This window comes from Anas acuta, chromosome 7 (assembly GCF_963932015.1).
Source record: "Anas acuta chromosome 7, bAnaAcu1.1, whole genome shotgun sequence".
Classification (NCBI taxonomy): Eukaryota; Metazoa; Chordata; class Aves; order Anseriformes; family Anatidae; genus Anas; species Anas acuta.
Genome location: NC_088985.1, coordinates 21,220,299 through 21,242,978, shown reverse-complemented (window position 1 = coordinate 21,242,978; position 22,680 = coordinate 21,220,299). Strand labels below are relative to the sequence as shown.

The 22,680-nt window shown below is 41.4% G+C and overlaps 1 protein-coding gene across 1 annotated transcript; it reads left to right on the top strand.

Annotated features, from left to right (window-relative positions):
- Positions 1–13,648: 13,648 nt before the first annotated feature.
- On the top strand, positions 13,649–21,927 carry ANKRD1 (ankyrin repeat domain 1). Its single transcript, XM_068688475.1, has 9 exons — positions 13,649–13,831; positions 15,420–15,599; positions 17,396–17,533; positions 17,626–17,733; positions 18,418–18,516; positions 19,327–19,425; positions 19,562–19,660; positions 19,810–19,908; positions 21,008–21,927. The coding sequence occupies exons 1-9, from the start codon at positions 13,805–13,807 to the stop codon at positions 21,116–21,118; spliced, it is 960 nt and encodes a 319-aa protein (XP_068544576.1). The 5' UTR covers positions 13,649–13,804; the 3' UTR covers positions 21,119–21,927.
- The last annotated feature ends 753 nt before the right edge of the window (positions 21,928–22,680 follow it).

Genomic DNA, 22,680 nt, shown 5'->3' with positions numbered 1-22,680 from the left:
GTATCCTGCTAGAAGCCAGCGACATAGCACAAAGGAGACATCAGCAATGGCCAGAACTTCCTGCTCAGTAACAGGCCTGGCATAGGAGCGCTGCTCCAGACGACTTTAGGGTGACAGCACAGTATCCCAACCACAGAGGGGTACACACAGTTGTCCCCATGTGACTTGAAAGATGACACTGTCCACAGTACACAGTTTTAGCTATTAGACATTTGTTATGAATACCTAACAGCTGCAGCTGGGAATAGTTTCTAGTGTGAAGGGCTTGCATTCCCTGTGTGTACTGAGTAGAAGGGAGAGCCAGCAGCTGCTGAGGTTATTAGTCCTCAGCTCAAAGTCTGCAAGTCTCTGACCCTGTATATTTCACCTGGGCTTAGTTGCTTCGTGGGCATACAGCAGAAGAGGTGGTGTCAGACTCGCTCTGGTAGGGAAGGGTGTTCCCAGCTCCATGTTCAGCTCCTCACAATACCCAAGTTTATCTGCTTCTGACTCCTGCTTCTGATAGTTACTCGATTCCTTTCTCACTTGGGACTATCATGACTAACAAATATCTAGTTTCATTTTTTCTAAATAGTGTTAGTGCCTATTGCCTTTCATCCCTCATGCTCAAACCATCTTAATGAGGTAGGAAGTATGCTAAGATTGAAGAGTTTATTACAGTAGTTCAGCCTAGCAGGAATCCAGCAGCTATCTGTCCTTGCAGACTAGTAAGAGGTGACTGAGGAAGTTCATCCGCACTTAGCACAAGCAGTACTTGGTGAATTTTTCAGATAAGCAGCTCCCATCTCTCTCCTGTGAGCAGAACTGGTATTAATAGCTAGCTCCTGTCAGCAAAGAAGTCTTGCATCTGAGTTTTTGTGTTTAGCTGGCTTTGGACAAATATTGACCTAAAAGAGTGATGAAAAGCCTTGACACAGAGACAAGGCGTGTACTTCAACCTGGTGATGGTTGTGGTCATTTAATGGCATCCAGCACTGCCTTCCACACTGATGCTCTCACTCGTGTGACAGTTCTTCATGAGCCATCTCACTGGCTGACAGCTCAGAACCAGCAGGATGTAAGTGAGATAAATTTGCTGTGTGCTGGTCAAGGAGAGGGTAAAATGGTTGTTTATCATCTTAAGTGAACTAGGGCAACCAGTGACAAGTCTGGTATAAATATGGCACAACCTACTGGGAAAATGCTGAAGGTAGCGCATATGTGCTTATTAAAAGTCAGTGGAGATTAATTGATGATTTGGGAATTTCTGCTTTTAACTGATGGTGCTCTTACATAGTAACAGAATAGCTCAAAGGTGTCTTTTGTTAGCATCATCTCCATTTTGGACATGCTAGCTTCAGACAGCTAGTTATTAGCCATTTTGAGATAAGAACTGATTATGGGGGAATCTTCAGGCTCATTTACAGTATTTCAGGAGGCAGACAACTCTTTAAGCTATAGTCTTCAACTCATACAAGTTACATACTGAAGAGTCTACTGCCTGGAAAAAGAAAAGGAGAAAATATCCTGAGGTATGGAATATCCAAAAGTAAAACCATTGGCTCATTGTGAAAACTTTGACTTATTTGTTTTAATGAAATTAAAGACAATTAAATTAAATTAAATTTAAGACAATTTAAAATAAGTTAAAATGTCCACTCAAATATATTTGTAAATTCTGGGTTTGAAAATTCTGTTTTAACTTATCTTTTAGACAAACACTTTTTTACTACTCTGACAAGTAAAGAATTACAGCTCCCCCTAATAGAATCACAGAATTGTCTAGGTTGGAAGAGACCTCAAGATCATCGAGTCCAACCTCTGACCTAACACTAACAAGTCCTCCACTAAACCATATCACTAAAGTTCAACATCTAAACATCTGTTAAAGACCTCCAGAGATGGATGGTGACTCCACCACTATCCTGGGCAGCCCATTCCAATGCCTCACAACCCTCTCAGTAAAGAAGTTCTTCCCAATATCCAACCTAAAACACCCCTGGCACAACTTTAGCCCATTCCCCCTCGTCCTGTCACCAGGCACATGGGAGAATAGACCAATCCCCACCTCGCTACAGCCCCCTTTAACGTACTTTGCAAGTGGCAATTGGCTCTGGGGCCTACAACAACACGTCATTCTGCATTTATAGCATAATAATGCAAAATAAAACATAGTTTATGCCTGGGATAACGCTTCTGTCTCTGATGAATAGTTCATTAATCTTGTTGTATTTCAATAACCCATATTCCATTAATTCACTTACATTTTATAAACTGTCTATATTGACTGAATTTATGGTGCTACACGTGTGGTGTTTTGTCAGAAATTATGCTTGTAAAGGAAGACTGCTAAAGACTTAAAATCTAGCACCTGACAGAACAACAAACTGCTAGCATAAGTTGTTAAAAAAATAAGCACCATCAAAATAAATTTTATTACTGAGCAAGGTGGGGAAGAACATAAATATAGATTTGACTTCAGCCTGGAAGTAAACATGATCATTTAATGATGAATAACGCATGTTTTCAGACCAAAAGTTAATAGAATGTAGCATAATCTTGCCTTAGTCCCAGTTCAACGAATGCTGTGATCACTGAAGTATCTGCTTTAAAGAAAATGCATGCCTAATAGAAAGTACTCATTAAGCTATTAATTGTTGCTTTTTGTTGTTGTTGTTGTTTTTGTTTCCAGTAAAAGATTATTTCTGCTGAGCTTGGATCTTCCATCTACTACATGTCTATTTTCTCAAGCTCTATTATCTTTTCTATGATTAGAAAAATCATCAGATCATGCTCACTGGTGGCCTGGTTCTTCCTCAAAAAAGTGTGCTGAAAGAACAGGATGAGGTTGATAATCCGTAATATGGGGGATGGCATTCGGCCTTTAAATCCAAAAAGGCAGTCTCTAACACAAAGAAAACAGGAAGTCTTTCTGCAAGTCTTGAAGTACATGTCTTTCTCTAGCTCTTAAATTGCTAATGTGACCTGAAGCCACATATAGTTGCTTTCCATGGAGAAACCACCTAAGTGAAAAATGGGCGAAAATCATGTGTCTCATATTTTCGTCTTGACTAAGTCTCCATGCTGTAGCACAGATAAGAAACAGAAACATGTGAGATAAAGGTGCCAGAGATGAAACAGAAGATGAAACAATGCTCCTGTTTTACAATATCTGGACACCACATCTTTTAAATTATATTTATTTATTGTTGGTTCACCTGCGTGATAGCAGTTTTAAGTAACTTCTTAAAGGTAAACTCTGACTTGTCACTGGGATAGTGGAGCATCTTCCCTGGATTTCAGAACGTACTGTGAATACTTTATCAGTCACCTCTATGTTGTATCTCTGGAAACAATCTATGTTACCATGGAAAAGGTGAAATAAGAATAACTCCTGCATAGCAATGTTTCTTTAATACAACCCAACATGCAAATCTTCACATGTGAGTCACTGCGGGGAGCTGGGGAACAAGGCGAGTTCGTAGGCCAGAACAACCCCTTGGTCTGCCTAACGCTGGTGTCCTGTGGAGCTATGCCCACCATGACTAGATTAACGTGGTGCAGGAATTTATCTTGGTCACAGAATTGCTTGACTATTCATCTGTTCAGTTACATATCTGTAAGCTTACGCTTTTAAAAAAATCTATAGGCACCGCGTGATTCCACCCAAATGTAACCGTGTTATGAACACGGAGGTGCACTCAGGCCGAGAACCTACAAGTTGCCTGGTTCAGTTTCCAAGTTGACACCCGTGTCCCTTACAATTTCCAATGGCTAAGCAATAGCTAAGTACACTGTGCTTGGTTTTATTTTCAGTAACAAATAGGTACATTAGTCCCTGAGTGTGTTAGGTACAGTTTTCAGAGTTGTATATTTCACTGGAATAATTCTGTGCCAATTCAAAGGCTTTGGGACAGTCTATCCATGCAAAATGCCTCCTGTGTGTAACAATAACTGGCACCTCACTGCAAGTACAGAACAAGTATGGGATTGCTTCAAACTTGCCCATCCTACTTGCCTTGGCATTTACAAATGGCAGAGGTTGCACCATTTTCCAGCTCCTAGTCTGAGGTTCAAAACTTTTGCTTTTTCTCTTTTCTTATAAAAATCTCACGCAGCTGTCAATGAAACAGTATCACTCTGGGAAAGCTGCTACCACATGTCCCTACCATTGTTCTTAGACAATAACAAGCAAGAAAACGTTTGTTTTCCTCCCCTGTTTCTGAAGGCTCCATTAACATATACAAGTGACATCTCCCTAGGTAGCAAAGAAACATATTAATTAATGAACAAGCAAAATAAATACAAAGAAAACATACGCTCAAAGGGACTATTCATGTGTATGTGAGTGCATGAGACTCCAATGGAGACAAATGGGAGATGCACATACAGACAAAAGGGAGAATACTTTCACTGCAGTGGATGGAAAAAGGCCAGCACGGAACAGAGTGGAATGCATACAGGGATTTAAAGACGGATTACAGATGCCTGTGGCAACTGCTCTCAATAAATTATAGTTAGATCAAAGAAAAATAAAACGCTTTGATAAGAGATTAACAAGTGCCATTCTCATATGTACAGCTGTAATTAAAAAAAAAAAAAAAAAAGGAAAAGAAAAAAGAGAATTAACCCCTTACTCGAGGTACTTTTTTTTTTTTTCTTCCCTAGTTTTATTTATGAATTACTTCTGCTACTCAGGGATAAAGACAACTTTTTCAATGTCTTCCTTCTGTTACAACCAGACAGCATATAAATATACAATCTTTATTTTTATGCATGCACCAAGAATTCCGTAATAAAGAAGAGGACAGCTAAATTGGATTTGCTTTCATCCATTTTCTAGAACCTTTTCTTGTCCTAGGACATAATGAACACATGCACACTACTGTTTACAGCTCAGTAAAAAAAGCAGTTCTTTGAAAGGTCAGTGGAAAATTAAGCAATAAAGTCAGAAGTTACTACAAATGTGAATATCCTTCCATCATCTTATCTGAAATGTGAAGGTTGCTTTTTTAGTTAACCTGCAGCCTGTGTAGGAAGAAGCATTCTGACTGTTCCCTTCCAGCATCAGAAAAGCGAGTAACCCAACACATGTTCTTCAGTGACTCTGGGGCTGCAGAAGTATTTGCACATGCATGACGTTAACTTCAGAGCAGAAAGGATGGGACTTCTCCAAATCTGAGTGTTTTAACACTGCAGTTGTCTAGTAATTCTGTCTTTGGTAAGACCATCTTCACATGACTATTCCACATTTCTGAAAAATAGGTCCAGACAGTAAAAGTAAAATCTTGTTTTACAGCTTTGTGATTTCATATCCAGGAACTGCTTCATCTACACATTTTTCATCTTAATGTAAAAGCTACCATTTTCTCCCACTAGTTCCTGGTTGTGCAAATCATAAGTAGAAAGTTACCTGCACTTGCAGAACGTGTTTAATAGTTGTCTTTACTTTCTCAATCAAGTGGCACTGACAGTTCTAATAGTTTATTTGTAACTAATTCACTTGGTTCAACAGGCTGGAGATCTGCTTCACAGCTTTATATATACCCGTTAAGGATCCTGCAATACTTGAGAGCTCATTTTACTAAACATTCATTTTCAACAAGAAGATGCGTTCATCTTCTCATCAACATTTTATGACTGTTATGGTTGTACTCTTCCTCCTTTACAAACCTCTGGTGAAAGCAGCACTGTTTCCAACTTCAGTGCTGAGCTATACAATTTTCCATGAAACCTGAGGCATTAATCTGAGGGAAGCACGGATGCATGTTCTTGGGATCCATTTATTTAGGTTTTACTAGGGGTGTTACCACAAATTCACTGTTGGAGTCTCTATGGTTGTTCTGGGACAGAAGCAGTGAATGGCAGTGGCACTCAAAAATGAAATGACCATTGCAGTGAAAAGCACATAGAACTCTGCTACATTTCACAGGCTGCAGTTTCTTAGCAAAGGTCTGGGTGATTTCTGATTTCCTCCAGACCAGTTCTCCCACTCCTGCTGTGAAACAGGAAATCAATGCCCTTTTCTCTCTTTAGAATGCAATGCAATATAAAAGCATTGGATTACTCAGCAGAATTGCATGGCCACCCACTTGAAAAAAAGACAATACAGTGGTCTGGATCAGAGCATCAGAGAAGGCAGTGACTTCTTCTTTTTGTTTGGATGGGAACATCACAGGCAGTCACCTAGCGAGAACCTTTGTATGTCTGAAAAGGCAGGTGCAGATAAACAAAAATGTGCTTCACTGCTCTCAGTATCTTGATTCTTTTTCTTCTATCCCTCAGGAAAAGGAAGGGATATGTCTGTTTCTACATTTCTTCACCATGAAATTCAGTGTTTCATTTGGATTAAGGCTGTTCTGTATCCTCCTCGTCGATGCCCCACGGGAGGAAAAGGGGGGGCTCTCCTGATTTCTGTCACATTATGGGGAACAGCATGCCCCTGCACTCATCCTGGCACATGGATGAGTCTGAAAAAACAAACAAACAAACAAACAAACAAAAAAGCTCATAGAAAATTTGCACAGGGTGTGAGTTAGGGCTTAGTACAGGCAGAGTATATGGGCAGAGTATAGGCTTAGCTCAGCCTCAGCAATAGCTGGCTAGGTGCTGTCAACTGGCATTGTGCATACCTTACCATGGACAGCCATAGATACTGAGGGACAAAGGCCTACACCACATTCTCCCTATCCAACTGTATTTGGTGTGAAGATGCCTTTAGTGAGAGAAAATAGCTATGGGAGAAATATTTGGTAGTTTCTCTTGTGAAATAGCAACTAACTAAAAATAGTGTCTGCAGATTAATACATTGCAGTTTGCAGGCCCAGATAAACCAATTTAGATCAGTTGCTCCTCTTTCTTCCTCTTTAATGCATTCCCTACATTTTCTCCTGAAATAAAACAGAATACAGAAATCCATGACAAAGTGTCATAACAGATTCCTTTAACGCTTCTTTGTGTTACAGAGGGCACAGGGTTTTCTCCCAGTTCATCATCTGACATAAATTTTTCTCTGATTATGATACTTCAGAGAAAAGGGTACTAGGGTTTTTTTGTCATTGTTTTCTTTATTTAGACTTCTCTAAATTTAAATTCAAATTGCATTTTTTAGCATATGCACTCTACCTGTAGCAAATCAATAAAAAGGAGAAAATCGATTCTTCTATCTGTGTTTGCAGTCACAGAAATACATACCCTCTAGCCCCAAAAGGACAACCAATGTAACTTGAAGTAATGTAATTCCAAAGCTGCATCAATGCTTTTCTACTGTCAGTGGTATTACGGCAATCAAAGGAGATATTTGTTGAAAATAGCTTGCATGCATATCCAGCAGTATCTCACTGCCAGTGAAACCTCGTCCCATGAAATGGGGGGAAAAAGCTTTTCAGCAACTTTAATGTGAAGCAGATTTATACATTTATATTTTAATTGCAATATATTAAAAGAAAAAAAAAAAAAAAAAAAAAAAAAAAGCTTTTTTCCAGGTAACACCATCATTTAAAAAAAAATAAATCTCTTCAACCTGTTCATAATGTTTCAGGGGATATGGTTTCAAACAACAAGAAAGAGAGAAGCTGCTATACCTGAATGCATATCTCAGGCCAGTGTCTAGACATACTACTGTTTTGCAAAGAGATTACACAAACAGTCTTCTACCAAACTATTCTCACATGTTTAAGGAAAATACATCCAGTTCTCTTGCCTTGACGCCCTGAGCTCCCTTCTATTCACAAAATATAGGAACCTCCTGAGGTAGAGCTTCCAAGTGGTTTGCATCCAAAGCTCTCACAGGCCAGGTCCAGTGATGGGTATCTTCTCTTTTTTCCTCTTCCCTTCTTTTCTTTTCTCTTCTCTTCCCTTCCCTTCTCTTCCCAACTCCCAAGGCATTTCAAATGGCTGAGAATTATGAAAGAAGATGACAGGATGACTTACCTGCTGCAATTCTGGGAAAAGAGGGGAAAGGATGGACTAAAGGTTTATCAAAAAGGAATCAGACCCCTGTAAATGTAGTGAACATCGTCTGCATGGTCAGATGCAAAGCAGGCTTAGTTAAACAAGCCTTTTTCCACAGGATGACAGGTCTGGTTGAAAGTCACATTCATGTTAATGCAGTTTACTTGAGTCTTGCCAAAGCATTTCACTTCATAGCATATGTTGGTATGATTAAAAAGCACACATTATATGGAATTAAAAAGATGCACTTTGGAAGAACTAAGAGCAAGCTCCCAGACAGCGTGTCAGTCTCAATGTGCACGGAGTAAATGAGTGGAACTATTTCTAGCAGATTCCCACAAGGATCAGTTCCTGGTCCAACATCATTGGGTATTTTCATCACGTGTCCAAACAATGAGGTAAAATCAATCCCAGGATGGTCAGGGGCTGGAACACTTAATGTGAAAGAAGTGGCTGTACAAATTGAACTTGTACAGCCAGGAGAAAAGAAGGTCCCAGAAACCTAGTAGCACCATATGAGGAAGTTACAAAGAAGGCAGAGACAGACTCTTTATAGAAGTCTAAGGGAGGAGAATGAGACCATCATCATTAATTGAAAGAGGAAAAGTTTCAAATTAATATTGAAAAAAAATAAGTAAATCACTATGAGTATACTCAGGCACATTTTTAGCAGAAGTTTGGACTAGATGACCTCCCAAGGTCCTTTCTGCTAGAGCATGTTGTGACTATAACTTGGTTGATTCTGATTGGAGAGAGACTTGAGAGACCTGCTAGGTAAATACCTCAATGTGTGCTGTAACGTATTGCTGCAGGGAAACGAAACAGTTGGATGCAATTCTTGAAGGCATTCAGGGAGAAGTAGATGTTAGCAGGATACCATGCCCAGACTTAAAAGAGTAAAAACCCTGGAGAGCATTCAAAAGTGCATTGCAAATGTCATCTCAGGGTTGAAGCACAAGCCTTTGACTATGAGGTTCTCCAGAGAAAGCAAAAATGTTATTTGGCTTAAGAAGCCTGGCACAAAACTTGTCATCTTTGCAGAGTGCTGTTCCCAGAGCTGAAGCCACCATTGCTCCCCAGGATCAGCCCATTAAGTCTGGCAGAGCTGCCCGATGGAGCCCTCCTGTACCTCCTGAGCTGCTGTGGGTGCTATGTGAGTGGAGAGGAGTAAAGCCAGGACCTGTATTTTCTTCTGCATCAACAAGGAGGAGTTTTGTGCATGTTGTGAAGTACTTCTGAGGAACGTTTCCCCCAAACTAACATCCCCTTACATTTACACAGCAAACAGGCATCGTACTACTGGGATAGCAGTACTTACAGACTGTCGGGCAGAGGTAAAGTTTCAGTAACAGGAAGCTTTAAGATAGACCATATTTCAAAATAAAACACTGAGGGAAAGCAAAAAAATGTTACTGAAGCAAAGGTGAATTCTCCCTTGCTGCCAGTCAAAAGGGTATGTTTTGTTGCAGTTGCCACTGCAGGTACCTGCTGGATTATGACCAGGTGACCAGGATTTGAAGGTATGCTCTTATCACACTGATGATAACTTTTTCTTAAATTCTCTAGTTCATACAACTTTCCTTTACTGACTGGAGTTGTTCTGCAGTATTTAGGAATGACAGAAACACTTTAGACAACTCCATATTGACACAAACAAGCCTTGTTGCTACAGCTGAGGGAATATTGTCCTTACTTGAGCACAAAAAGAGGTAGTCAGAAGTCAGGTGAACAGAACAATGGCACAGGTGTGCTGGATAAGCAGAACCTTGACCTACATTGCTGACTGTGACAGTCAAGTAAGTATCCAGCAGATAAACCCCTTTGACCACAAGTAACAACCCTTCTGGTGCCTTTCACTCCACTCACTTAACTGAGAGCCATTCTGGTGAATTAGCTATTTCACAGGTTTTGTACAAATGCCATCATGATAAAGCTCAAGGCCTCAGATACGTTCAAATCCCTTGTTTTTTAAATACAAATCACTGTATTTTTTTTCCTATTGTGTGAAAACCCCAGCCCACATGTCAACTGAGGAGGGTTTTTTTTAAACCCTACAGTAAGTGATGCAACTAATGACTCACTGCTGGTTTGAGTTTCACACCAGAGGACTGTGCTGCCCAGACCAGCAACCTGCCAGACTGTGACTTTATTTCTTTAACAAGTGATATGAACAAATGGAACTTATAACAACATCCTGCTGTTAATTTAATAATTTATTATACTCTAATTTTGTAGTTAAAAGCTAACTTTACATTCCTAGGGGAAGTAGGTTTTTTTTTGTTTGTTTGTTTTGTTTTGTTTTTCTAAGGAGACAATCTTTCTCTTTAGCAGTTTATACACAAAAACAGAAATTGATGAGAAGGCTATAAGTCATTTTAAACAAATGATGTAATAATTCCCTGATCACTTTAGATAAAACAGACATACATACATACCAATGTGTTGAAAAAATTAGGGCATTGAATGATGTAATTTTCATATTATGCTTTGTGACAATAAATATCAGAGTTTATATTAGCCAAATATTTTGTGCCTTCCATGGAAAACAAATGGTTAAAAATAAGGAGGAAGCAAATTCAGCTCTTGCAATATCCTGTGATTTACTGCTCTGTTGTGTGTGTGAATATATGTAACATGTGGATGCTCATCCAGAGAAAGAAACAAGCCATTGCACACCAACAGATCCCTAACACAGGAGAAATCTGTGGGTTACCCTGCCTTAGCTGTATCTTGGGTATGCATTTATCCATGACTGCACATTCATGGAAAAAGGTTTGCTGGATTCACACCCTCTGCAGTGCATAATCATTTCCCAGCCACTGCTGTTTTCCTACCTTTGCCTCTTTGGCAACAGGTACAGCTAGGCACAGCAGTACCGCATAGGGCAACATCTTTGGGTGCAAGGACGGAGACAAGGGCAGAGGGCTGGAAAATGTAAGGCAGCCGAGTACAGCAGTGACGGCACTGAAAACATGATGGTAATACACTTGACAGGAGGTGGCAATATCATTTGTATCACACATAATGCATTCCCTCTACTATTAACCTCTCTAAAAAATTGCTTACAAACATTCTTTACACTACCCTGACAATCTCTCCTTTGATAGCAGGGAACAGGCTGTGCCTTGCAGCTTCCTCTCCGCCATGCTGTGCCTGCTGTCCGTTTTTGTTTTTCTCTCTGAAGTTTTTTGAGACAATATCAGTCGCTTTACATCTTGCAGATCATTGCTCTGCCCTTATCCTTTAGCAGACAAGAAAGTGTTTTCCAGATCCCCATTATGCATCTCCCACTGACTGTCTGCTATTACCACCTTAACGGAGATGTGAGAAGTCACTTGTTGAAAGGTGATGAAGTGGTTATAGTCCTGCACAAGGTTGAAAGCTACTTTGCCCTCCAATATTAAGCATTAGTGATAAGCACCCAGGCTAGAGTCTTAGCTGATTTGAATCTGTGCATTTTCACTATCTCAGAACGATTAACCTGCTTTACATGACATTTAGCTTAAAATCATTTACTGTTTGGTTAATTTAGGTTGCTGCCTTTATTCAAAGTGGTTTTGTGTGTGCCATTTTTTTTACACAGAAATTCAGATCTTCAGGGAAGATCCACTCTTAATCCTCGTTGTTCTCTTTAGTGAGCAGGAAGTGGAAGCTTTAATTATTGGCTTTTGGCAGCACAGAGTAGACTCATGATGCGAGAAGTGGGTTTGTGTTTCCCCTCAGAACACCAAGGTTTCCTGTAAAGCTCATGTGGGGTATGGATTCACCTACCATTTGCAGAGAAAGATTTACCCACTTACACCTTCTTGGTTAGGTTTTGCTGACTCAGTTTTATATACCCCAGGTTGTTTTGTTTTGTTGTTGTTGTTTGTTTGTTTTGTTTTGTTTTGTTTTTAAAGGAGAAAGAAAAGCAGTATTCAAATATAACAGGGCCTGAGGTAGCTTGTAGCTTCTTACAGTTTTTATTCTTCAGGAAAACTTGTAGCAAGCCCTACGTCTCTCTTCCCATGTCAGTTCTCTGCTGTGATCTGTTTCCACTAAAGAAGGAACGATCTTTGCAGCCATCCTATTAGGGCTGTGGATTTCAAGGCTATCCCCCAGATAAGAGTCACAGAATGAAGCAAAGGGAGATAACCTGTTACTGCACATGTGGAAACAAGAAAAAGACAAGCAGAGCTACCTCTTATCACAGAGAGATGTAGCAGGAGTAGCACTGCTGTGAGAAAAAGCCCTGCAGTGTGATTCAGGACACACCACTCTCATGGAATGATATCCTGGCTCTACTTGGGTTTGGAAAAATATGTTCTGAAAGGTTCTCTTGCTGGCACATACTCTATTTTAGTTCTGGGGCTCATCCTGTAATGTCATATATATTCCGAGTGCTAAAGGAACCACCTGATATCCAGCTTCATTTCAGGGAAAGGGAGGGCATAGGTATGATGGGCGCTAGAAGACAAGTTTGGAAGTACTCAGATTACTGGTAGATAGTTCAGAGGAGAGACACCTTGAAAGGTCAGTGTCATGAACATAGCATGCTAATGATGATAATGAGATAAACAACACCCAAGATAGTTAGATCTTGATTCGGTGAAGCACATGTTGTTCGTACTTGAAGCACCTGAGTGCTTGTATTTATTTCAGCCAGGTGACTTGCGTGCCAGCAGCCAGACTTGTACCTCACCAGACAGAGGTTCCGAGCATTGCAGAGTGACTGAACTGATTTCCTTGGCATTTATCCACACTCTTCAAGTGCAAAGATTAGTGCATCTTCCTTTTTTAAAATTGCCTTCTGCTGCCACTCATTCTCCTGCTTCCAGGCTATTTTGATTCATGACACAAGGAAAGCTTGCCCCTTTATTTTTCTCCTAAAGGACTCCATTAACTCCTTGTTCCCCAAACACACATCTGTTTATGTCTGCCCCCTGTCTTAGCAGCCAAAAATGAACAATCACCTTTGTGCCCTTATTCTCTCATATTCAAATGAAAAATACCACCTGAGAAAAGAGGTGAGGCTTTCTTTGCTTGTTGTTGGGTTTTGTGTTTTATTTGGCCTAATAGGATATAATTCATTATTCTCGTTATGACCACTGACAACATCCCAGAAAAATGCAAAGCTTGCTGTTTTGAGATCTTACACTGATTGTAACTTATCATGTCATAGGCCCTTTTAGCACCAGAGACATCATTCTGGTTTAGTAATCTGTTCAGAGAATTCCTTTCAACAAATATAGAAGACTGCCATCATGATGAGAAGAGTCCTTTCCCCTAAAACTGTTTACCATCCAAGAATAAATAGCAATGCAAAGAATGGCTTTCCGAGACTTAAGGGGTCATAATCCACTTATCAGGAAGGTATGACTACAGGCGTTGTACATAAGCCACTTACCCTTTCCAGTGCCTTGCAGTCATATGAATGTCAATAAAAAAAATTAAATAAATAAATAAAGAAGATGAAGTTATAATGCTATATCAACAGACAGCTGTCCTAGTGGGCACTGGGAACACAGGATGACTCGCATTGCTGAGCCGTGTGGTCACTGCCAAAGGAGCGATGAGCTCACATTTCATTCCAATGCACATACGCGGTGTGGTTAGACTGCGAGGCTCGAGCGTCCTCGCCCAACTGACGCCCCCCCGCCCTGCCTCGACACCAGATCTGGCTAGTTAACATGTCTGGAATGAGCGCGAGCCTACCTCTCAGCTGGCAAGTCCACGGGGCACACTTGGATTCCCAGGTTGGAAGATTATCTCATTCAAGCACAGTTCTCCCAAAGATATATAAGCTAAGCTGGCGTGGTGGTCCCTGCAGAGCTTGCCTGAGCACTTGGGAGTTTCATCCATAGAGGAGTACAGCCTTCAAACACTGGCAGACATGATGATGATGAAGGTAGAAGACCTGGTAGGTGCAATCTTCTTTCATTTACTCATAATTACGCTTCCTTCTAGACTGTCATTACACCAGGCAGAGAGGGGCAACCTTTGTGGAGCAATGAGGTGACAGAGCAGGCTACCAGTACTGCTTTGCTCTAGGCATGAGACCTGTATATAAGATAAAATGTTATCATGTTATATTCTCACTTTAACTGTTCCTTCATAAGGGGACCCATCACTCGTATAGCTATGTAATCATTTGGATTTTGCATCAAAACATAATTTACCAGGAAGTACAGAATGACTAAAATTTAGCTGTGTATTTTCCTTTGACCTTGATTCATTTAAAAAAAAAAAAAAAAAAAAATTAAAGCTCTTAGGTTTACAATCACGCTGACTAATTCTAATCCAGTAAGAGTGGGGAGGAGGTAGCAATGCAGGGAAACCAAATCATTTTCCTTCCACTTGTAAACCAGCACTAAGCATCACTATTATGCCCACTGCTGTTCATTTTGTAATAAGCTTTTGAAAAATAATATCTAAACCAGACCACAAATCATGGAACCCTTGTACTGCAGAGTTCAGACTTACAATGATCAAACTGGGAAACGAGGAATAAACCAGGAAAGCAGTGGGACATTATACAGGAATTCCTTTTTTTCCCAGGTGTTGAGATGAAATTCACATACAGCCTGACTAGTTAATGCTGTCTTAAAATCTTTGGGAAGGCCCCAAGAATTTATCTAGTGTTAAACTCTGTAACAAACACAGCTATACAAGGGTGATTGAATGGGAAGCCAGTCCAGAGCACATACATCTACTGAACCACTCTGAAAATACACCATAGCCTCCACTAAGTTTAACAAGTTATCTCTTTGAGCATACTTAATCAATCATCCAAAATATTTTAAAAAGCTATGCAAAGCTGTGCTGGAGGGCAGCATCACACAGCTTCAGCACAGGAACTGCCTTGTGCTTGTTTGCTAAGTGCTATAAGTGGAGACTTTGGTTCTGACAGCAATGGGTAAGATCAGCCTTGAAATTACTCAGCAGACCAATTTAACTGCACTGTATGTGTTTCAATTAAGCTGTAAGGTCCCAAGGGAGAAAGCCTCTCCTCCCACTCTAGCTGCTCGGTTCCCCTGCTCTGCACTCACAGGGTGCTGGTGCCTGTTGGGGTGGCTCCTTCCACCGGAGCCTCTTTCTGAGGGGTCTGACACATGCTGGCAAGTGAAAATGCAAGAAAACCCTGAACAAAAAAGATGCTCTTCCTGGCTCAATGGCTTTTGTCAGTACAGCAGCAGCTCGGTGCCAGTCAAGCACAGAGTTACACTGAGGCGGCCTCATGGATCTTGACCCAAACCCTGAAGATGCCCTCGGGGAGTTGCTGTGTGGACGTGGAAGGTCTGGCTGCAAGCGAGCTTGCCCTAGCTATTCACACACACACACAGTCTGTCCAGGCACAGGCCGAGCGAGGTCTGCAGTCTGTCTGTCACACTCTCCTAGAGCAGGACAGGAGTGACATGTAATGAGCCCCTAGCTAATCCAGCTTCTCAGGGGGTGGCTGCTGCCATCACGAAACTGCTACTTATATTGCATTATATTTCCTTTTACAGGTGACTGGGAAGAAAACTGATGATAAGGAGACTGGCAGCTTCCTCCCTGAGGACTTTAAAAATGGAGAGTATGAAGCTGCTGTGAGATTAGAGAAGCAGGATGACCTGAAGACGGTCTCTGAACACGTACTGACCCGAGGAGATTTGGCTTACCAGAAGGAGAAAAAGTTAGAGGCAGAGGTAGGCTCTTGGGCTTTTGCTTAGGCTTTTATCATCCTGTGTGTGCTTTCTGCAGCTGCCCGTGAAGTTTTGTCCCTTTCCAAATTAGAAATCCATGCATGGTGGGCTAGATAAACAACCCCCAGGAGACCGCTGCCAAAGGAGGTTGCTCTGAAGCCTCCTGAAGGCAGAGGTCTGCTGGCTCCTGCAGCCTACGGATGCAGGCACTGTCTCCATGAGGCAGACCCCCAGACTCCCCCCCTCTAAAATCTGACTGTAACCCCAGGGGCCTCCCCTTCCCCACGACCTCTGCCTGCCAGCTGCTGGTGAGGGGAATGCATGCAGACAGAAGGACACTTTCAGCCTGCACACCTAACAGCTGCCACCAAAAATAGCCAAGCCAGGGAAGGGGTAAGGGCACTTTCTGAAACCAGGAGCCTCATCTGTCACAAAAGTACAATTTTTACAAAAAATCTGCATTGTGCTTACTAGCACATTTTGTGGTGAAAAAAAATACAAATTAAAGTGATATTGCTCTACAAAAGAATATTATTTTGTATTCCTGCAGCATGACAATTCTCTCCATAGCCTTAAGAACTGATGCTTTCTTCTAAAAATACTGTAGCTATTACATTTTACATTACGTGGTGAATCAACAACTAACTGGCTTAAAAATGTAAGTAATTTGGGAATTAAAAAGTTTAACTAGCAGGGAGAACAAGACTTTGTTCTGGAAAAGAAAGGTGGAAAGGTGAGCCTCAAAAATATTAAAATTAATACAACTATTGGCCTTCACCTTCAACTAGAAGACCATTACTTGCTACAGATCTTTTTTTTGAGTTCCTCTAAAACAACCACAATGTCCTAAGAATCTTTTGGATTCGCTGTTGATTTCCACAGTCTACCCAGCCAACAGAGTGTTTGCCATTGACGATCAAACCCCAAATGCAGAAAAAAAGAGGAGGGGGAAATAACTTACTTAAATCAGAATTTAGTTGAAAAAATATGGCAGGGTCTCACCAGCATATTTACCCTTACAGATACCACAGGATAGACTTTGTCATGAGGTACTCCTTGGTTGTTAGTCACTCTTCCAAAGCCACGGACACCCTGTGGCCTTCAGTGAAGGCAACACGTTGGTCTTTGATGTTAGCAGTGCCCCATACTCACTTCATGCAGGAATGCTTTAACATACAGACCTGAAGTAGTCTTAAGCATTTATTGAACTGTCCCTTCAAGGACACTGGGGACATTCTCTGTAGTTTACCAAAATGTAACACTTACCGTCTGAAATGCTAAAATTGGCATAAACCTTGCATTTCACTTAAGGGTATTTTTTTTTATCAAAGAGGATTATGTTACAATAAATCAGTGGCTGCATAAGAGAAGTGGTTGAAAGCAAAACATGGTGGAAATCAGTTAAAACTGCAGGGACTTCCAAGCCTAAGCTGCAGGAGATTTCTTAAGTTGTTGGGCCAGAAGGGACTGCAGTACTTCTTGGACTCCTGGTCTAATACGGACCAAAAAGCTCATGCTATCCCACAACACACAGCTGAAGAAAGCCTTTAGGAATAGGTGCAATTGTGTATGAAAAAAGAATACACACTGCAGAATTTAGAAACTTACTCCAATGCTCCATTAGCCCTAACTGTTAAGAACAACAATAAAAACAAACCACCAGCAACAAAAGACAACTTATTTCAAAGTTCACCTAATGTGAACTGGATTTGGCTGAACAGCACCCACTGTCCTGCCACTCTGAAGGACAGAGGTGTTCACCCTCAGCTCAACTTTCTGGCTTTCCTCCTTTGTTTCAGCTGAAGAAGAAAAAACTAGAGGAGAGATCAAAACTTGAAAGCTTGGAGGACCTTGAAAAAATTATTCAGCTAAAGAAGAGGAAGAAATGCAAGAAGGTGAAAGCTCCCGTTTTAAAGGAACCCAAACCAGAAGTTATTGTAAGTTCTGATGGGAGGTACCTTCCTCTGGGAAAGGACCACTGGGCCTTGGTGCCACTCATATTTACCTCCTGTGTATTACTCTTCATCAGACAGGACCAGTGGATGTACCCATGTTCTTTAGAGCTGCCTTGGAGAATAAGTTGCCAGTAATTGAAAAATACTTGTCGGACAAAGGGGATCCAAATGTCTGTGATGAGGTACACTCTTCTCTTCTTACTTCACACCTGCTACATAAAAGAGATTATTACAGAACAAAAATACCTTTTACCACTAGGTTTTGTAGTTTCCACACTTATAAGGAGAAAAAAACAGTGGGGGAGAAGTAAATAAATTCTGGGAGTTTGACATACTGTTCTGTAGTGATAGAGGGGCCACTGGGAACCTCCAAAGTAATATTATTTCAGAAGATATATTTATTTATTTCAAAGAAAGCTATTGGTGACTAGGAGACCCTGATTTTCAGCAACAGGTGGTCTTCCAATGCTACTAATGAACAGACAAGAAATTTGTCTTCAGAACTACAAAAAAATAAAAATAAAAATAAAAAAATGATGCCATATGCCCTCATACTCCATAATGCATAAGCTGCATTTGCAAAATGTAGCATAGCACGTTGGAAGGAGGAACTCAACAGGCATCATTTTAAATTTAATTGTCACACTGCTGATATTCCTTACACTCTTTGAAATACCAGGTAGGCAGCCCTCTGCTATTAGGATGCTTTTAAAATTTAGTAGATTTCGTGTCTCAAAAGTATTAGCTCTTGAAAATGAATCAGCACAAAGTATGTATTTGCCATCATCCCAGGGAGGCAGAGAGAAAAGTTTAAGAGATCTTTGTTCCGTATTCGATATCTGACTTTGCACTGTTTTAATTGACAGTTCAAGCGCACTGCATTGCACAGGGCATGCTCTGAAGGACATCTAGAGGTGGTGAAAAGGTTGGTGGAAGCTGGGGCTCAGCTTGAACTGAAAGACATGGTATGCCTATTGACTTATACTTCAGAAAAAATACTCATTTTTTTATAACTGCTAAAAGAAACACACAAGAGAGGAGCACTAAAGGGCCTTAGAGTGTCTTTTAAGTTTATCCTTAAAATAACACTGCTGAGAAGAGGTTTCAGGAGGAGGTGTCTGCCTCGCTTTGCCAAAGCTGTGCTGGAAATCGCAGGAAGCGGAGGAGCACATTGGCCAGTAGACGGCCTAGAACAGTAAGGCCAAAAGTATGGCAAGACTGCTGAGCTCAGGCTACCAGGCCAGGCTGTGAGCAGCTGGTGGAGATGCCACGGTCCCACGCGTTTATCAAGGGCCCAGCACAGCGTGTACGATCTCCACCAGGATTTGAACTCTGCTCTCAGGAGAGACCTCCGCTCCTCTGGAACAGCTGAGCATCCACAGCTTTTGCAGCAGTTTTTATTTGCTCCTCCACGCCCAGCTCTGCTTAGCCCCTTGCTAACCAGTTGGCAGTGGCCAGCCTTGCTTCCCCTTGCTTCAGCAGCCGTGCTGGTGGTAGCATAAGACCAGGAATGGTGAGCAGAGCAGGACATGATGAGGAAATGGTGGCTCCCCTGCAGCCAGCTGCAAGGAAAGGCTGATATCGTGGAGGTGAAGGGCCAAGCAAAAGAGGCTGCTAATAGAAACAACAGGAACAATGATCACAGAGAAGTGCTTTAAGTTAAACTGCATGAAAAATGATTTTGAATTCATTTAGAAATGTGATGAAGTTTGCTTATTTATTGTTTTTTTTTGGTAATATGGTGAATTAAATTACTTTTATTTTTCCTGCCATAGCTTCAATCTACAGCCCTGCACTGGGCCTGCCGGGGAGGAAACCTGGAGGTTGTAAAGTTCTTACTGGACAAAGGAATAAACAGAAATGCAAGAGACAAGGTATGTTCTTCTGGGGCTCTGATGCTTTTTAGAGACAGAAAGCTGATCCCTACCTGAGGGGATCATTTTTGGCAGCCATTCGTGATCAGCCCTTCACTGCTCCATGCCACTGACTGCCTTCTCTAACCCCCCTCAGCTGCTCAGCACGCCTCTGCACGTCGCTGTGAGGACGGGCCAGTACGACTGCGCAGAGCACCTCATTGCCTGCGAAGCAGACCTTAATGCCAGAGACAGAGTAAGTGCCACCACCTCCTTACCTGCAGCACCAAGCTCCTGGCCCCATTTACAGCTCCACTGCCCTGCAAAAATCCCTGGTGGTGCTGTGGGGTCGGGACCATGGCACTGATGGCAGGACAGACTCTGACCCGTGTCTTGCACCCCTAGGAAGGTGACACACCGATGCATGACGCCGTCAGGCTGAACCGCTACAAAATGATCCGGCTGCTGATTCTCTATGGGGCGGACCTGACCATAAAGAACTGCGTAAGTAATTCAAAACGCTTAGCAAAGCTTCCCATTCAGAGCAGTATCACAGGTTTTGAGGCCAGAAGAGACTATTGTGAACAGACTTAATTAGATCACTGCAGAGTTAATTAAAGCAGAGCTGACACAGAGAAAGTGTAACTTGGGGGAGGTCAGGGAGCAGCACAAAAAGCATTACCTGCTTTAAAACCAGAACCCATCAGGTGCAGCTAAAAACACCACCACATCTTATTTTAATTACACAGATCATATATTAAAGAGATCTAAGCATACAGACACTTGCTGTCTGTACAGCTCCTGGGCTCCAGCCACCAGAGACAACGAGAGCCCTGGGGGTCTGCGAGAGCTCCTTTCTGCTACACCCAGAGCATCGGCTTCCATTTAAGAACAAACACCCGAGATTTTGCTGATAGTCACTTCACCAGCAGCAGATGTGACCACATTAAAATACCAGATGTAACAGACCACATTCTTCCCCAAATCCAAAAAAATAACAGTAGCAGGGACAGTGCACGTTAACAACGTGGATCAATGCTTTTGATTGGCAATCAATTAAAACTGGAGGGGACAAGGAAGAAATCTGCCCCTGCAACCATCTGCACTACCCCTTCTCTCTGCTCAAGCAAAGCAAGGCCACTTCACCAGGGTATGAAAATGAGGAAAAACAGTCCCAAAGGCAAAATACTTACTCTCTCAGGCTTTGTCTGCATATAGAAGTTGCTCCTGTTTTATTTAGATGTGGTTCATAACCTCTCTAATTAAACCAACACGAACTCTTATCTGAATTCTCCATTAAACAGAAGAGTAGCTTATTGAGGTTTCACCTAAATGTACTCCCAATCAGTTTAGACTGGATCAAAAGAAACACCAGCATGCTCTGCTAGCCACAGTATTTGCTAACATAGCTTAGTGCCACTGAAACAGGACTAGATCTGGAGTGCCAAAGGACCCAGATCTGAGATGAGAGTACAGCTGACCCTGTGTGTGCAGAAAGCTCTCACATCAGACAGATGCACTGTACAAATATCTCAGGAGGAATAAAGGACTTAGTATTCACTGACTGAAATTAAGTTTGGCTTCCCTTGCTTATTTTAACCAGGAAGGGAAAACCCCTATGGATCTCGTTCTTCAGTGGCAGAACGGCACCAAAGAGCTATTCAACAGCCTGAAAGACAATTCCTACAAGAGCGTCCATCTAAATAAGTTTTGAAGAGATGAAAACCAGACTGCTCTTTTTGCTGCTTTTAAATGCTTCATATGAAACTTGAGGAAAATAGCTCTGAACATAGTATATTTATTGAAGATATTTATTGTACTGGAATATTTGAAATGCCTTCACTGAAAACTGCCAAACATGCAGATAAATTATTTTAAATGGCAGATTGAGTGTTAAGAATCCACTGGTTTTAAAACAGCTTTATTTATTCCTATTTATTATTTATTTATTTTAAAAGTAATTTTTAATGATCTTTTTTTTTTTTTTATCGTTTTAAATTCTAATGCAGTCTTTTGTCAGTAACATGAACACTTTTGACTTAGATGGCAGTATTACCAACTACATTAGCAATTTACCTCAAGCCTTCCCATAGTGCTAAACAGCTAATACTTACAACTGTTGTCTTGTACCTGCCAAATTCTCACGATTAGAAAAATACGTTAAATATGTGGTGGTATGTGGAAGAGAGAGAGCCAGGGAAGAAGGGCTACTGAGATGCCAGGTGGATTTAGAGGGACAGTCGAGTAATGGGTCTTACACGTCATTTGGTGATCATAGTTGACAAAGAGCTCAAGGACAGAGCTCCAACCATCATGTAACTATACGGACTGCAGGATTCAGATGCAACGTTATGAAGGTGAGAGGAGACAGTATTGTGAATGGGAACTTTAAAACTAGATGACTACAAAGCCTGATGATTGAAGAATGCAAAAAAACAGATGATGTATATTTGTAAATTTGTACTGCTTTTTCTGTACATTTTGTACTGATTTATTTCAGAATAAACGGAGTGGTTCTTTGTACTTGCTGGAGCGTGTTATGGAGCAGTGAACATGCACCGGGCAGTTCTGTCTCTCATTGAGGTTCCCATCTTGGCTTCTGTAAAATTCATAAACTCAAAAAAAAAAGTCTCAGCTGCACAGAGCAGCCAGCCCTTTAGCTACCTCCCTGCCACTGTTAGAAAAATACAGCTTATAACTTTTTTCTCCTTACATACAAACGTACATACAAAAACAAAAAGCCAATACTTGAGTAGCTAATAAGATACAAACCTACAGCTTTATTACTATTATTTAAAAATCCCAGCTTCTCAGCAAGTCAGTACTTACTGTGTGGAGCACACAAGACAGCTTCAATTGTCCCAGCCAAGGAAGATGTGGAGTCCTGCTAGGGAAGAAAGGCATCTCTCCCTGTGCTTCAGCAGAGGCAGAACAATCTTAACAGTACCACCAGCAGAGACATCGATGCCCAATTGCACTGGGACGTTACATGCTGCTTTCAGTTAAAGTCCTAACACCCCATGGAGCAGCCTCCCAGTGAAATATGCCACGGGCTCCCATGAACATTCACCAGCTGGTGAAGTTGGCTTCTAACCATCACACTTTATAGTGTGATCAAAACAAAGTCCTGGGCAATGAAGCGTGGTCAGGAGTGGGCAGCAATGAGTATTTATCACTGGAGCATCAATTTCAGAGATGGAGTGAATTTACAGAAACCCCATAGAGGAATAAGGAGAAGAAATGCCTATTCTATCTGCAACCAGCTATCTTAGACAG